The 17467-nt window shown below is 41.7% G+C and overlaps 1 protein-coding gene across 1 annotated transcript in view; it reads right to left on the reverse strand.

Moving 5' to 3' along the window:
• The window catches only part of LOC136872193 (dipeptidase 1-like), a 485863-nt gene that overhangs the window by 253760 nt on the left and 214636 nt on the right, over positions 1-17467 (reverse strand). Inside the window, exon 3 of the mRNA XM_067146027.2 lies at positions 8343-8475. Coding sequence (XP_067002128.1) covers positions 8343-8475 — 133 coding nt within the window. The remainder of the gene's footprint in view (positions 1-8342; positions 8476-17467) is intronic.

The following is a 17467-nucleotide window of genomic DNA, read 5'->3' on the forward strand; positions in this document are numbered from 1 at the left end:
TCCACTGATTCTTAGTTGATCTTTTCTTCCTTCCTAACATTTCTTCTGCAGCCCTACTGACTTCATTTTTCACGACTCTCCACTCTTCCTCTATAGTGTTTCCTTCAGCCTTTTCATTTAGTCCTTGTGCAACATGTTCCTTGAAACAATCCCTCACACTCTTTTCTTTCAACTTGTCTAGATCCCACCTTTTTGCATTCTTTCCTTTCTTCAATTTCTTCAACTTCAGATGGCATTTCATGACCAACAAGTTGTGGCCAGAGTCCACGTCTGCTCCTGGGAAAGTTTTGCAATCCAACGCCTGGTTTCTGAATCTCTGCCTAATCATAATGAAGTCTATTTGATACCTTCCAGTGTCTCCAGGTCTCGTCCACGTATACAGCCGTCGTTTGTGGTGTTTGAACGAAGTATTGTCAAGGACTAAATTATGATGAGTGCAGAATTCAACCAGCCGACTTCCTCTTTCGTTCCTTTGTCCCAATCCAAATTCTCCTACTGTACTACCTTCTCTTCCTTGGCCTATCACTGCATTCCAGTTTCCCATCACAATTAGATTCTCGTCACCTTTTACATATTGTATTAAATCTTCTATCTCCTCATATATTCTTTCGATTTCTTCATCATCCGCTGAACTGGTAGGCATATAGACCTGCACTATTGTGGTGGGCATTGGTTTGGTGTCTATCTTGACGACAATAATTCTTTCACTGTGCTGATCGTAGTAGCTTACCCGCTGCCCTATTTTCTTATTCATTATTAAACCAACTCCTGCATTTCCCCTGTTTGATTTTGTGTTGATAATTCGGTAGTCGCCTGACCAAAAATCTTGTTCTTCCTGCCAACGTACTTCACTTATACCAACTACATCTAACTTTAGCCTATCTATCTCCCTTTTCAGATTCTCTAACCTACCACAACGATTCAAACTTCTAACATTCCACGCCCCGACTCGCAGAATGTTAGTATCCATCTTCCTGATGATCGCCCCCTCTCGTGTAGTCCCCACCCGGAGATCCGAATGGGGGACTAGTTTATCTCCGGAATATTTTACCCGGGAGGAAGCCATCATCAGTACATCATTCATACAGAAAGAGCTGCATGTCCTCGGGAGTTAGTTACGGCTGTAGTTTCCCGTTGCTTTCAGCCGTGTAGCAGTATCAACACAGCTAAGCCATGTTGAGTATTATTACAAGGCCGTATCAGTCAATCATCTAGACTGCCGCCCTTGCAACTACCGAAAGGCTGCTACCTCCCTTTCGATGAACCATTCGTTAGTCTGGTCTCTCAACAGATACCCATCCGATAGGGTTGCACCTGCGGCTCGGCTATCTGCATCATTGGGACACGCAAGCCTCCCCACCGCGGCAAGGTCACATGGTTCGCAGAGGAGGGTTGATTACCATAGCAACGAAAAAGTATAATCAAACATCGCGCGCAATCAGTGCCCAAGGAAAAGAAAGGAAAAGAATAATTAAACACCGCGCGCAAACAGTGCCCTCCTCTTTATCTCCCGGCAAGTTGGTACTTCGTGCTACGTAGTATTAGGAACTAAGTTTAGTTGTTGGTACATCATACTAGAAACTAATTAAAGTTGGTATTGGGAACTAATTGAACTGACCTACATACCCAATGACAAATGAACATTAAACAGCGGTTCTGCGCTGGTCAGCCTGTACGGGAGCTGTACCTTGAATCTTTCTGTTTTTGGGAGTTGAAAGACCTTTGTTTATTTTCCTGACTACGTATACTACCGTCGTTTCTAATTTCCTTTAAAGTGAGTTATTGTGCCGTAAATTTAGTTAATAAACCGTTAACCTACACTTTAATAGTTTCAAATTCATCACCGTACTTATGAAAAACTTCGCGCTCTGGGAGTAGGCCTAGGTTTTTCTAACAAAGCATCCATTATTTTATTATCTAATGTACTGAGTTCTTGCATTAAAGTTTCCAACCGATTAAAACTAGATCGAATAAAGACATCAGTAGGAGTTTCCGTTGCAGTGACTGTTTTTATACGATTTAGTTTCTTAGTGAAAGATTACCGGACAGGCATTCTACCTTTCTTTAGCTTGCCCATCTTGAGGTAGTGTATTTTACTGTCACGTAAGCTATTTCTTCAGTATCAGTTATCAGTACTCAGGCTACGTCTTTGGTCACCACATGTTGTAAATAAATTGATTTATAATGTATTTATTTAATACAAAGCGTACAGTGTGCATGATACATATTAATGCAATTCTACTATTACTCACTACAAAGTTGCCTTATTGATATAGTTCTTTTATTACACACTAGAGCGTAATATCTGTCGCACTGTCCCCCACACCATTTATACTTGCAATCTGAGGTTGGGTCGTGGAATTTTACATTTGTACACAGCTTGAAGTGAAATCCATCTACCGCAAAACGGGTAATCATATGCCTCAATTCACAGTTAGTGCTTCCTCCATTCATTAGATGTCATAGCTTCTATGGCGTAGAATTCTATAGGAATATTCCCCTTCTTTTCATACATAGTCTGTAATAGCGCGAAGCTTTGCTGTGTACACGGCAAGGTCATTTCATATCTTAATTCCTCGATGAAGAACGGTTCCCTTGCCATCTCCTATACCAATCTTGCTCGGGAATATTTTGAGACACATAGGACTCTCTTCAAGTAAAGGGATTTTACATGTTCCAGCTTTACTAAGCCGTTCTTAGTTAAGAATTTCCATGAGAGTTCTAAACCATAAGTAACTATTGGAATTATCTTGAGTTTGGATAACTTGATCGCAGTCTCTACAGATAAAAGTCTTAGGCGAGGGATGTCATTTATTGCTATAATTGCCGCTGTCATCCTCTCCCGCATGTGCACTCCAAAACACTCCCCACAGGTTTGAAATGTGACGCCCAAATATTTAAATTGATTCACTGATTCCACCTTTCTTCCCTTCAAGTAGATAACGTCTGTGGATTGTCTTCCACCTCTCCTAAACACATGGTCACAGTTTTCTTATCATTGATCAAAAGATCATTTTTCACTGTCCAATCTATCAGTTTATTGAAGGAATCCAGAAGTCTTTCTCGGCTTCTCGAAACCATGGTCATATCATCTGCATATATGTACGTTGTTACGTGTTCAGTTCTCGTGGCTGTTACCACATCATAAGTCTCAATATTGAATAATAGAGGGCTCATTATATCATCCTGAAGCACTCCAACTGTTTGTAGTAAAGGAATAGAGGTCGTGATGTTATCGTCTATGACCAGATAGTTTTCTGATAGAATGTTTCTAAGTATTCGAGTGATGTAGCACGGTATCCAAACTTCTTGAAGTTTTCCCAGCAACATATTCCTATTTATGGAGTCGAATGATTTAGAGAAGTCTATAAATAGAGCAAAGAGCTTTCCTCGTGGGTGCCTTAACGTTTCTCTAATCTCGTCATGTTAACATCTTACTGCCTGTAGTGCAGATCTACCTAAACGAAAACCAAATTGTTCCTCCGGAATAATTAGATCTGCAATTAGCATTAATCGTTTTACGTATTTTAAGTAATACACATTCAAGGGCTATACCACGATAGGAATTTGGGTTACTTGAATCTCCTTTTCCTTTATATAATACTTTAAGTGTGGCTTCTATCCATCTATCTGGTATAGTTCCTTGAATGACGCATTGATTTAGCATGCACGTTATGACTTCTTGAGTACAGGCCAACTAGCTTTAAGATGTTCATTAAGGATCCCGTCGGATCCGCCGGCTTTTCTGTCCTTACTTTGAAGTATTGCGGTTTCTACTGCCTCCTTGGTGAATAGTTTAAGTTCTACAGGGGCTTGTTTGACTATAATCTCTGGCCTGGTGTCCTTAGACTGCAATACTGAGGAAAAATGCGTTCCCTATCTATCCATACCGATATCTCTAGGGAACTTCGGTGATTTTTTAAAATATTGAAAATGGATCTTTTTCTGCCATTTCAAGCACTTTTCTTTCTTTTTGCAGGCCACCTTTATGATGTCCTTATATTATAGTTTCTTTTTATCAGCATACTTTGATAAGTCTGCCTTAGAACAAGACTTTCTTGCATTATGTAAGGCCAATATCGTCTCTTTTCTAGCCGAAAAACATGCTGAATCGAACCATGGTTTGGCTTTTCTGTTACAGTCATTCCTTATTACTATGGCGTTTTTAATGATAATCTCCATTTTTACTACTGCGTTATTTATGTTACCCCTGTTAATCTCTTGTATAATCTCTGGAACTTGACATTGATCATTTTGAAGCTGAATTATATTTAGACTCCTATATATTTTGGTTCTATGTTTAGTGCGATATTACCGAATCATATATAGATTTATCGCTACTAGAAGGTGTTTTCCGAAGATTATGTTCGTTAGGGGTCTGATATTAAAAGACCTTATTCCTTTCATACTACTAAAAAAGATGTCTATAGTACTACTAACCTTTGTACAGAAATATGTCTTGTCATCTTGGCTACTAAGTTACTTAGTTCACCTTCAAGTTACTTTAACTCAACCTTAGATGTCTGTGTCGGACAATCTATCCTGAAATTTAGATCTCTTCCAATCGTTCTGTGTTCTGTTTTAGGAACCATTGTTATTGCCCTACTGAGGCTATCAATTACTTCTTCCTCTTGAAGTTCTGGTTGAAAATAAACCCCGATGAAGATTCCACGTATTGTCATCAACCCTAATACATTGCTAGTGTTGTAAATTATAGAAAAATGCCATTCTTGGACTTAAAAGACAGGACATGCCCCCTCGAGGACGATCTGCATTACCTTGTTCCGCAAAACTATGTATGGCATAGAGGTTGAGTGCTGACCAGTCGGATGTAAGAAAGGTTTCCGTCAAGACTATTACATCATATCCATTAAATATATCAGTAGGAACATTATTTACAGCATTTCTTAAGCCTTCAATATTCCATGTCATACATTTTATCCGTGCTGGGGTTTCACTTACTAATTTTAGTCCCTGAATAGTTGTGTGTATTGGGTCTGGATTTAAGATGGATACCGTTGTCTTGTAAGCGACGAAAATTATAGCGTCGAACAGTCACTCGTTCAGGCCAAAACTCAGGTTTGTTGACTTGTTGAAGGTGGTTTAATGAAAAACCAATCTTGAATGCAACATTTGTTCCCTTGGTTTCCAACTTTTCACATCCCATTATCTCGAGGCATGATATCAAGTCATCATCGGTAGTTGTCTGGTGCAACTTTCCAACATAAAGCCATGCCATACTATTATTCTCTGCTTTCAGTGAGCATAATTCTTTTGGTCTTGTCCCATTTCTTATAATGTTTTGATTCTGGCTTGTTACCTCAGCCCAGCTTTCCATTCTGTCCTCTTCGTTATCATTTCTTGTCTCCTGCATTAAATCTATGTTTTCTACTGCGTGCATCCTCTGTTCTCCTATTGGAATCTTACATACTTCTCATTTTTTGTTGTGGTTCTGTTGTATTCCTATCCTTTTTTACAGATGGCTTGCATACCCCTTTCGATCGTTGATGTGCGGTTATAGTATCAATAACCATCGATGAATGAAGGATTGGAAGACCAGAATTCAAAGATAAACTTTCCCTTGGATCCCCGGGATATTCGGAGCCTTACCTTTAATTGACGAATAATTGTGAGTTTCGAATTCCTTTCTCAACGCATTTTGTATATCTTCTCTTATTTTTTGTTCAAGGCTACTCTTTACGGACTCTATTATAGTTGGTATCCGTATAGAAAGTTTGTCCAGCAGATCAGCTTCGGTATTGATTGTTTTTTTTTCTATTTGTTTTACGTCGCACCGACATAGATAAGTCTTATGGCGACGATGGGATAGGAGAGGTCTAGGAGTGGGTAGGAAGCAGCCGTGATCTTAATTAAGGTACAGCCCCAGCATTTGCCTGGTGTGAAAATGGGAAACCACGGAAAACCATCTTCAGGGCTGCCGACAGTGGGATTCGAACCCACTATCTCCCGATTATGGATACTGGCCGCACTTAAGCGACTTCAGCTATTGATTTTTTTTATTTTTGATTTACATTTATTGCATAGGCAAGTTAACATGCAGTGCTTCCTTTTTGTTATATCAAACTCCCCTTTTGTGATAACTTATCTGTGCAACCGAAGTGCTGCCACCTGTTACATATCTCACATTCGACAGCTTCGTCTCCGTCAACGACTTGTTTTTTGCAGATGTCACACCGATGTGATTCTACTGAACCACGAACCTGCTACGCTGGCGTAGCAGGGGGAGAGGTGATACTCCCACGTGGCGCGTCCCAGGAGTTGGCCTTGATAGGGGGGTCCTAACCGGCTTGCCGGCGGACTTGAGGGAAATAAAATACCTCTCGCGGACCAAACACACACCCCCTGTGGGTGGGGGAGGCTGACGAATAATACACCCACGGTATCCCCTGCCTGTCGTGAGAGGCGACTAAAAGGGGCGACCAAGGGTTGATTGTATTAGAACCATGAAACAACTTGTGATTAGTACCACCACGCGGAGAACACCAAGGGTTGCTTTTACTTGTGCGTAGTACCACAACATTGGGTACGAAATTGGTTTGTGATTAGTAGCACACAGGAGCACCGTGCGGTCGGCTTTTGCAGTAACTGTGATTAGTACCACCATATGAGGAGGACCATGGGATGATAGCTACTATGGTTCTGCCTTGCCAATGATTAGTACCCACTATATGAGGAACACCACGGGATAGGGAGAGATCCCTGCGGTTAGTACTCTTATGTGATGAACACCATAGGTTTGCGTTGCCTGTAAATGGCGCCGCAAAGTGAGAAAAACATAGGTCTGTATTCTATGTCGGATTTCATAAGCTCTGAGTAGTACAATAGTGTGTGGAATACCGCAAGTCTCTGCTACTTTTGATTAGTACCGCAACAGAACAAATACCGTGTTTCTGCTTTGCTAGCGATCAGTGCCGTTATGAGGGGCCGATAACTTCGATTTAGGACGCCCTGTTGACTGCACGCATAATCGATTGTGTTATGCTATAGCAGTAGTCCCTTGGTCAGTAATACTATTTTGTCACGTCAGTTTATGTGAATGTGAGACCTTGCGGGTCGCATCCACTGATTGTTTTAATTTCATGACCATCCATTCATTCTTCGTTCTCACGCTTTTGAATTCTGGTCAGTGGAGAATTTTAGACTTTTAATATGTCATTCCATTTCGTCTCATTTCGTACCATTAGGGGCCGATGACCTAGATTTTAGGCCCTTTTAAACAACAATCATCATCATCAATCGATTCTACTGAGACTACACACTTCTCTGAAGACATGGTGAGGAGCGACACTTCGTAACTATTGATTTGAACCTCTTTGATATTCAAAATGGCTACTCTCTGAAACGCAACACACGGGTTGGTCTTAATTGTCTATAATTCTATATATTGGTCAAACACTTTGAGATAACATTACCACACGTTCCCCACGTTCCCCGGAGCTATACAAACACGTTAAATGATTTATATTTACTGTATATATTCTATACTAATTTACCCTGCAATGACCAGACACACTATGCACACACGTAACAGATGACCAACGCCTCCTACAATCTTCAATGAACAATAATTTGACTCCACGTTTTCTATTCTTTATTTACATACACCATCTTGGTCAATACAAAATAGAAACAAGTCTAGTACGTCAAACCCATATGGATAGCTGGCATGATTATTTCAGCAATCTGTCCTCACTTTTGTGTTCCCATTTTTAACAACAATATCCTTGGTAGTACAATCAAGATCTTTAAGGAGTTGGATTACTGTGTCAAGGCACATCTATCGAATAAACAGTTAACAAATGTATAAAGTTCTTGAAATTCACAACAGGTAGCTTACATAGTATTTGAGAAAGGGCAATTTGTGATAAAATGTATTTAAAAAATTACTTGCGCAATAAGTACATTAAGTCGATCATTACACGTAAGTCGATGCGCTGTGGTACAGATTCAAAGAGGTGCACTAGACCCTCCTAAATAAAATTAAACAAAAGTATTTCCCCCAGAATTTTTCCAGTTAATACTCCTCGCTGTGAAATAATAAAGTAACAATATTGTCAAATTCATCCTAGGATTCCCCGTGATCGCTATCTCACGCTCTCAAGTAGAGAGGCCCTGAAGGAGAAGAAAGAAAAGAGTGGTAAAATAATTTACAGCACATCAACCTAAATTACGTTCCTTAGTTGCTAATTAGTACAAAATAAAAGGAATGGCAGACTGACTCCCCTACTGTATTGCAAACGCCGCCATGCATACAAGGTGCAGCTTGCTACATTCGACCTACGCTGAAGAAAAACTACATAATGCATATGTTATAATCTTACCGGCCACTGAAGTGCAGAGAGTAAGTGATGGCTTGTACTTGTCTGTTAGACGGCGGATGACGTCTATCTGCTCCAACGTCAGCTGCACAGCGTCCCGGAACTGCGCCTCACAAGGTACGTAAGCCGCCCAGAACTGAGCATACAGAAGAAGATACTGAATTATGTACAACCATCTTTCCATCATTACAGTGTCACTCCACCAAGACAAGTAGGCAGGATCTTTTTGGGTTATTCAAGAAATATTAACTCAAAATATTAACCTCTGTCAGTGCTGTCAGGTTATAAGTAATAGATGGGGCATCTGGGGAGTAAGTAATAATAATAATAATAATAATAATAATAATAATAATAATAATAATAATAATAATAATAATAATAATAATAATAATAATACTTTGAACCTGCTACGCAGGCGTAGCAGGGGGAGAGGTGATACTCCCACGTGGCGCGTCCCAGGTGGCGGATAGGGGGGTCCTAACCGGCTTGCCGGCGGACTTGAGGGAAATAAAATACCTCTCGCGGACCAAACACACACCCCCTGTGGGTGGGGGAGGCTGACGAATAATACACCCACGGTATCCCCTGCCTGTCGTGCGAGGCGACTAAAAGGGGCGACCAAGGGATGAATGAATTAGAACCATGAAACGACTCTTGATTCGTACCATCATGCGGGGAACACCATGGGTTGCATGTACTTGCGAGTAGTATCACCAACATGGTACGAAGTATGTTTGTGATTCGTTGCAGTAAAAAGCCTGGCCTGGTGGATTCCAGTACCCGTGCGTTGTACCCATGTGGGCAACACCGCGGGTCTGGGCGTAGCCTGTGAGTTGTACCACTATATGAGCGACATCGTGGGTCTGCGTTGCCTGTGATTAGTACTCACTATGTGCGGAACACCACGGGGCCCTTGGGACAGGCACCCGTGACTAGTACCCTAGGTGAGGAAACTCATCGGTTTGCGTTGGCTGTGGGTGGCGCCATTGTGTGCGAAACACCATAGGTCTGCGTTACCTGTACGAAGTACAATACTTGTGAGTAGTACCATCTTTTGTGGAACACCGTGAGTCCTCGCTACTTCTGATTAATACCCCAACGTGACACATACCATGGTTCTATTTTACTCGCGACATGTACCATTCTGTGGGGCCTTAGACGTGGATTTTGCACCCCCTTTAGACACCAAGCATCATTGTGCTTTATGAGTGGTTCCTTGGTCGGTAATAATGTTATTTTCGTTCTCTGTTGAATCCGATCCACTGGTTTTTGTTTTTGTTTGTTTGTTTTGTGTTTTGTTGGGTTCCTGTCCATCCATTCATTCTTCATGACATTTTTTATTTTTATTTTGATCAGTGGATGCCTTTGTAATTTTTGTTCTTTCATTTCGTACCATTAGGGGCCGATGACCTTCGATGTTAGGCCCCTTAAAACAACAAGCATCATCATCATCAATAATACTTTGCTTGTTGGAGCAACGTACACACATACTAGTGGTGTGCTTGTTTCAACTTGAGACGGGTAACCAAGATGTAACAAGATGTGCCTTGCTGCACATGCGACCACCATTAGCCATTAGTGAAACGTGTAATTAAAATGCCCGAGTTAGCTCCAATTCGTTCGACAGGGCATATTCGAAGCGAAGTTTGCTAACTAAAAAGAACGACGTTTACTGATGTTGCAAGCGATGTGGTTCATCCAGAGATGAGTAAGCCCTCGTTTGCAAAAAGGCCGGGAATTCGGAGGTATAAAATGATGATTGTATTGTTAGGTTAACCATTAGATTTGAGTTGAAGTTAACCATCCCACGTGAATCGACGGACAGCGTTATGACTATAACTCACAACAGTGAATATAACCTAATCAAGAGAGATGGGACGGTCAGGAGACATGTTATGTTTCCCGTGAAACGTGTAGTGCACTGTTAGCATATAAATCCGGTACAAATTATTTAATTCTAGTGGTTCTCGCCAAGTTTCGCCCGGAGATACAAAGCAAACCGTAACTAGCGCGTGTGTTTTCACGTGTGCCACCGATTTCCGACCATTCAACACTGTTGCCGGAGAAGGCTTTAAATAATTAGGGCAAGAACTGATTAATATCGGTGCTAATTTTGGAAAAGTAGATATTGTCGATGTATTACCACATCCTTCCACCATTAGTAGAAACAGGGACGGAGGAGGTATCACTTGTACCTCTGACTGAGAGAGTGCGTGAAGGAACATCAAGGGGCAAGGTCGAACGAATATAGCTCGCATCGCCTTTTAGAAGCAAATTTCGGTCATGGTGATGCTCGCTAAATATAAATTGAGCATAGAGCGTGTTTTGCATGACACTAATACTATAAGTTACACACACACACATATATATATATATACACAACTCGTCTGGCGAGTGTTGAAGCCTCAAGGTTCCACTAGTCAGATCTGACCAGGCAAGTTTCCAGCCACGTTCCAGTGGTGAGGGAACAGCCATCGCATTTATTTTGCGTCCACTGTGCTGTTGATATCACTTATAATATTAACATGCAATCGCTTTGAGCACAAGGTTTTACCTGTTGGCATCTTTCTTTTTCCGCCTATGGGGTTTTCTCCTGGCTCTTACTACCAACCTCCATTACCACACAAACCTGAAGCACTGTTTCAGTTCTTGAATTAAGTATCCCCCTGTGGGTGGGGCGGTAGAATAACACCCACGGTATCCCCGCCTGTCGTAAGAGGCGACTAAAAGGGGCCTCAGGGGCTCTGAACTTTGGAGCGTGGGTTGGCGACCACGGGGCCCTTAGCTGAGTCCTGGTATTACTTCCACTTACTTGTGCCAGGCTCCTCACTTTCATCTATCCTATCCGACCTCCCTTGGTCAACACTTGTTCTTTTCCGACCCAACGCTATTAGGTTTGCGAGGGCTAGGGAGTCTTTCATTTTCACGCCCTGCTTGGCCCTTGTCTTCCTTTGGCCGATATCTTCATTTTTCGAAGTGTCGGACCCTTCCATTTTTTCCTCTCTGATTAGTGTTATATAGAGGATGGTTGCCTAGTTGTACTTCCTTTTAAAACAATAATCACCACCACCACCTTGAATTAAGTACTGTCTGAAACGTAAGCGAGAACGGAAATTGTCTCCCTCTAATTTATCTAGATCTGATACATGATTTGCATTGATCTCATGTAGAAATATACTTGGAGTTAATGGAGTTAAGTCTTCTGGATCCTCTGATACGTATGTTAGTGGTCGGCCATTAATCACCGACTTCACATCACACAGTGAAGTGGACAGTTCTTCATAAGTCAGAACAGACTTCCCGAGCATCCTCTTCAGCAGCTCCTTGACAGAACGAACCAGGCGCTCCCACTAACCTCCCCACCAACAAGCTGTGGGAGGATTAATCTCCACTCAGTTTCTTGTAGCAGAGATTCATTTAGGATTTTCTGGACATAAATTTCTGTTAGCATATTTGCAGCTCCAATAAAATTAGTTCCGTTATCACAATATACAATGGATGGACGTCCTCTTCTTGCAATGAATCTCCTTAATGATAGAAGGAATGCTTCAGTGCTGAGTGAAGATACGAGTTCTAAGTGTACAGCCCTATACATTGCGCACGTATACAATGCAATGCATACCTTCGAACCATTCTTCAAAATCAATGGTCCAGTAGATCAATTCCAATAACTTCAAATACACTTAAGAAAATGGAAATTGCAACACAATGAAGGCATTGATTGTTTGTGTTAATTTTTAAGATATGGAACGATGCCATGTAGGTATGTGAACGATTACAGTTTCAGACCCATTGGATTGTTGCTACAGGTCTCCCCACGTGATTGGTCGCGGAGGAATCAACTCCAGTATACGGACTCTGGCGTAGCGTAGTTGACTTGCAGTCTGTGCAGTGAGGTGTTCCCCGTCAAACATGTCTCGACGACAGAGAAGAGCACGCTGTCAACAACTGTCGCCGTTTGAGATGGCTCGGATAATTGGGCTGTGTGAGGCTGGATTATCGCTAAGGACTGTCGCTGCACGTGTTGGCCGACAGGCATCTACGGTACAACGTGTATGGCAGTAGTGGTCAAATGAAGGTATCCACACTCGTAGACCTGGCACAGGCCCAGCGTGACAGACAACTGTGAGAGAGGATCGCCGCATCATTCGGATGGCCCGGATGGAACTCCATGCAACAGCAGCGCAAATTCGAGCAGCTGTGGCACCCCACGTTACACAACAAACAGTTGGTAATCGCCTGCGTGCAGCTGGCTTACGAGCCCGTGTCCCTGCAGAAGGTGTTCCATTGACCCCACAACAGCGACGTGTAAGGCTGGCCTGGTGTCGAGAAAGATCGACGTGGGTCGACGAATGGCATAGGGTCGTCTTTAGTGATGAACCGCGCTTCTGTCTTGCGCGCAGTGATCGCCGGAATCATGTGAGCCGACGTACCGGGGAGATGGGACGCCCAGATCTTATTGTCAAGAGGCACACTGGGCCAACACCAAGCATTATGGTCTGGGGAGCTATTGACTTTAATGTGAAATCACAATTAGTGCTTGTTGAGGGCACTATGACTGCTCGACAGTACGTTGATAGGGTACTCAATCCAGTGATTGTCCCTATGATGGCGAACATTGCTAATGGGATGTTTCAGCAGGACAATGCCCGGGTTCACACTGCTCGAATCTCCAGAGAAGCTCTCCACGACATCACAACATTAGAATGGTCCGCCAGATCCCCGGACTTCAGTCCTATTGAGCATTTGTGGGACATGATGGGTCGACAACTGGCCAACCGTCCTCAGCCACCCACAACTCTGGAACAACTGACCCGTGCAATGCAGCAAGCATGGGCCACAATTCCTCAGGAAGCAATCCAGGGCCTTATTGACTCCATGCCTCGACGAATTCATCAATGTATTGCAGCTCGTGGTGGGCACATCCTGTATTGATTGTTGTTCAAACTTGCGGTCAGAGGGACCTGAAAGTGTAATCATCGAATCACAACCGAACTCTCGCCCTGCATGTGCAATTGCAGCAACGTAGCACCACTCCCTCTGGGTGTTGCAATTTCCATTTTCTTCAGTGTATTGTAGCATTCTTGGACCGATCTTGTGGTAGTTCAGTACTCTCTGATTCTGCGTGCTTAGCTCTGCCTCGCTTGCACTGTATGCACTTGGAAATCACATTTCTAATGGCTCTTCTGCTTTGAACGATCCAAAACTTTTTCCTCAGATGTACAAGGAGAAATTGTATGCCAGCGTGACAGTGAACTTTATTTTGTTCTTTGATCAAGGCATCAACTACATCATGATTCCTGGGTAATAACAAGGGTAATCGGAAATTAACGAGGTCATTTCTCATTGTGACCTTTGTCTACACCCGGACTAGTCCTTCAATGTCTCGAAGCCCGCTGACTGTGTCACATTTTGAGGAAATAACTCCTGTTGTACACACTTTATAGCAACTAATTCTGCTTCTCTTAATTCTGAAAATGTTAGTGGGCCATTTTGCCTCTCTCTACTATGTCGAGCGTTGTTGTAGAACCTTAATACCCATCCCATTATTCTTACTCTTTGAAAATAGGTGAAATCAATTTTTAGATCAATGCCCATCATTGTTACAGGTTCATCTGTGTTTTTCTTTCTCTCTGAAACAATGATATCCTCATTTACCTTCATCAGCGTGATAAACAGGGCACTTCTCTTCAGGACCTCTCAGCCAGATGGGTCCCTCACGCCAGTTGGATTTCACCAATTCTGAGATCCTATTGACTTCATTTTAGTTTGTGTTGCGCATTTTAATGTGTTATTTTAACGTCTAACGTAAATTATGTATATGTATCTGTGCTAGCAGGCAATGCCTTATTCCTTTGTCTCCTGTATTTTCTCTTATTTTATTAGAAAATAAGGCATTGCGAATCAGATCCACTGATTGTTTTAATCTCATACTCATTTTTCATCACCATTTTTTTAACTCTAGTCAGTGGATACGTTTTAAAATTTTAACTGTTATATATCATGTCGTCCATCTCATTCCATTAGGGACCGATGACCTTCGATGTTAGGACCCTTAAAACAACAACAACAAGCAGCAGCAGCACCAATTCTGATGGATGGCACTCTCTTGATAGTAGGTCTGCAGGATTATACACTCCAGGTACATACCTCCGTTGTTGTGAGTCAGTAAGTTGTCTTATTTCCTTGACTCGGTTGCTGAAAAACGTACACCATGGTTCATTTCTTCTAATCCACGCAAGCGCAGTGATAGAATCACTCCAAAAGTAACCTTTCACATTTTCTAAAGAAAGGGATGATCTGACTAACGAAGCAAGACGACTTCCTGCAAGACAACCTAACAATTCTAGTCGAGGAATAGTGACACTTTTGAGAGGTTCTATTCGAGCTTTTGCTAGTACTAACTGAACTGATACACCCTTCTCATCCTCGGTTCTGAGATACACTACTGATCCGTCGGTATGTTGACTGGCATCAACAAAAGTATGCACTGACTAAGACCGTTTATCTATCTTTCCACCTGTTACCAGTCTTTGAATCTCTATTTCTTCTAAGTGGCCAATTTCACGGTAATGCTGGTTGAACTCCTTCGACATTTTATCAGGTAGAGGGGTGTCCCAATTTGACCTTCGATGTTAGGCCCCTTAAAACAACAAGCAAGCAAATCCTTTTTTACTTAATTTCTTTGAAGCTTCTATTTTCCATGACTCCTGTAGCAGTAATTTGAATGGAAGAAGCGCAGGGGCGACAGGGGTGAGAAACCCAATGACGTCATACATTTTCTGTATCGTTGAGAGTAGAATTCTCTTGGTAAGTATTTCTTTGGAGAATGGAAAGTGAGCAACAATATAAACCCCCAATGCATCCAATCTCTTGTTTCACTTCGTGCCCAAGACCTTCGTGGCATATCCATTGTTATTAATATGTTTATTGTTGCCCTGGATCTTCGAAAGTTCACAATTTCTTATTGTAGATTCCTAGCTTCTCAGATCCATCTTGGCTGCAGCTAGAATCCTTGTACTTTCAGAACGAAACATGCAGTATTCTTCTACAGAAGAAACTGATGTTACACAGTTATCTACGTACACAGATTTCATCAGTCTCCGTGCTATAAGTTCAACTTTATAATTAACAGTCGAAAGATGATGATCCAATACAGCACTCAATATAAAAGGACTACACGTGGCTCCAAAAATAACTCTTGAATGTATGTAAGTCTTCAGTTTCATACTTCTGAAATCCTCCCATCATAAATATCGGAGATAGTCATGGTCTTCAGCTCGTACTTTGATCATTTGGAATGCTTTTCTTATGTCTGCAATAACACCCAGCCCTTTCTCTCGAGATCTTAAAAGAATTTCAGGGATAATTTGAACGTAATTAGGACCTTTTATTAAGAAATCATTTAGTGAAAGCCCTTCGTTTGTTTTACATGAAGCATCGAAAACTGGTCGAACTGGAGTAGTCAGACTTTCAGGTTTGATTACAGGTCGGTGTGTAAGATTTCTCAACCTCTTCCTGTGGCACTTCTTCAATAAAACCTTCCGCTGTCCAGTCTTCAAGTAATTTGTCGTATTGTGAGAAGAGACCTGTGTTTTGCAACTTCTGCGTAGTCGACTGAAGTCTTTTTTCTGCTATTTCCTTATTGGACTTGATTTCCGGATGACCCTCCTTCCAAGGAAGGCCAACTACATCTCGATTTTGTTCTTCAGCTGATTTTATTTCTACTGGATCCTGAATACCAATCGTTTCAAGATTCCAGAAGTCCGTAATTGTTGTATTTGCCATATTCACTTCAGGAGAGTTGTCAGTTAGTTCTCCACCCAAAGTCCATACTAGCTTTGTTTCAAGGGCTGTAAGACCATTCTTAAGCCGAACAATATTTTCAGTTAGAATTTTAGCATAGACTTCCATTCCAATAAGAAGCTGAATTTCTGGACAGTTATCACCCACATCGCTGATCCATATTTTCTTCATTCTAAGTTCTATAAACAACGTAGAGCACGCTGAAACTCGTGGGGACTGACTGGCAAATACGTGGCTGGTCCCTGACTTCGACCTCACAATCAACGTTACCGCCTGGTTTCTGGAACTTGATTGTGTAGTTATGATTTTTTTCCGAGGTCTTGCTTCGACCGAACAGAACATGGGAAACCAATTCTTCAGCGTGTGATTTCAATCCGAGTTCTTCAGCTGTTTTCTTCAAGGTGTAGGATCGTTGAGAGACACAATTCAAGAAAAGCTCTCACTTTTCTCTTCTGCCATTTCCGTGGACAGTAACCATCAGTGTTTGTAGTGTTACTTGACGAACAGATATATGGCAAGCCATATTTGAAGTTGTGTGAAGCTGACTGGCTTCATCTTCTTTCTTCGATTCATCCTTATATTTCTGCAAAAGATCAGAACACATAACCGTTGCATGCTTCTTACAACAAACCGAGCACCTAATGTTTTATTTACAGTTCTTTGACAAATGATTAGGGCGCAAGCACGTGAAACAACGCTTTTTTTTCTCTAACCTTCGATATTTTTTCCTCAAATGTCATGTTTGCTGTTTTGTAACACTTTTCGCTGTCATGGGCCTTTTCACAAAAGATAAAGTCTTCTGAAGTATTGCTAAGTGTTGCCACTGTAGGTGTATTCATCTTACCTTTAATGTGCTTGCTGTCTACTTTTGAAAAAGATCCCTTCCTTTCAGTCTTTCCTTTTACTTCTGTACTACCAAAACCTGAGTGTGCTAACAGTATTTCTTGCTCATTTCGGATTTCAATCTTGACAAACTCCATTAAACAATCAAGTCGAGACACCCTAGGTTCCATTTCATTTACACTCTGTTTAGAAAATTAACTCCTCTGCCATGCCCGTAACGTTTCTTCCGGCGGAGTCGACTCAACCAAGGGAAATAACCATGCACCTGGATTTTTGCCGGTCAGGTTTAAGGTGCTGAGTGACCTTAAATGCGATTCTAATTTAATTGATAAAGTTGAAAGGGGAAGTTTATCATTTTGAGTAGCATTTGAAATTACTAGCTTCAACAGTTCTCTTACATAGACTTGCATCTGAAGGTCATCCCTACCGAATCGTTCTTTTAACGCATCAATGACTTTTGGATAATTTTCTGCTGTTTG

Source organism: Anabrus simplex, chromosome 4, assembly GCF_040414725.1.
Source record: "Anabrus simplex isolate iqAnaSimp1 chromosome 4, ASM4041472v1, whole genome shotgun sequence".
Lineage (NCBI taxonomy): Eukaryota > Metazoa > Arthropoda > Insecta > Orthoptera > Tettigoniidae > Anabrus > Anabrus simplex.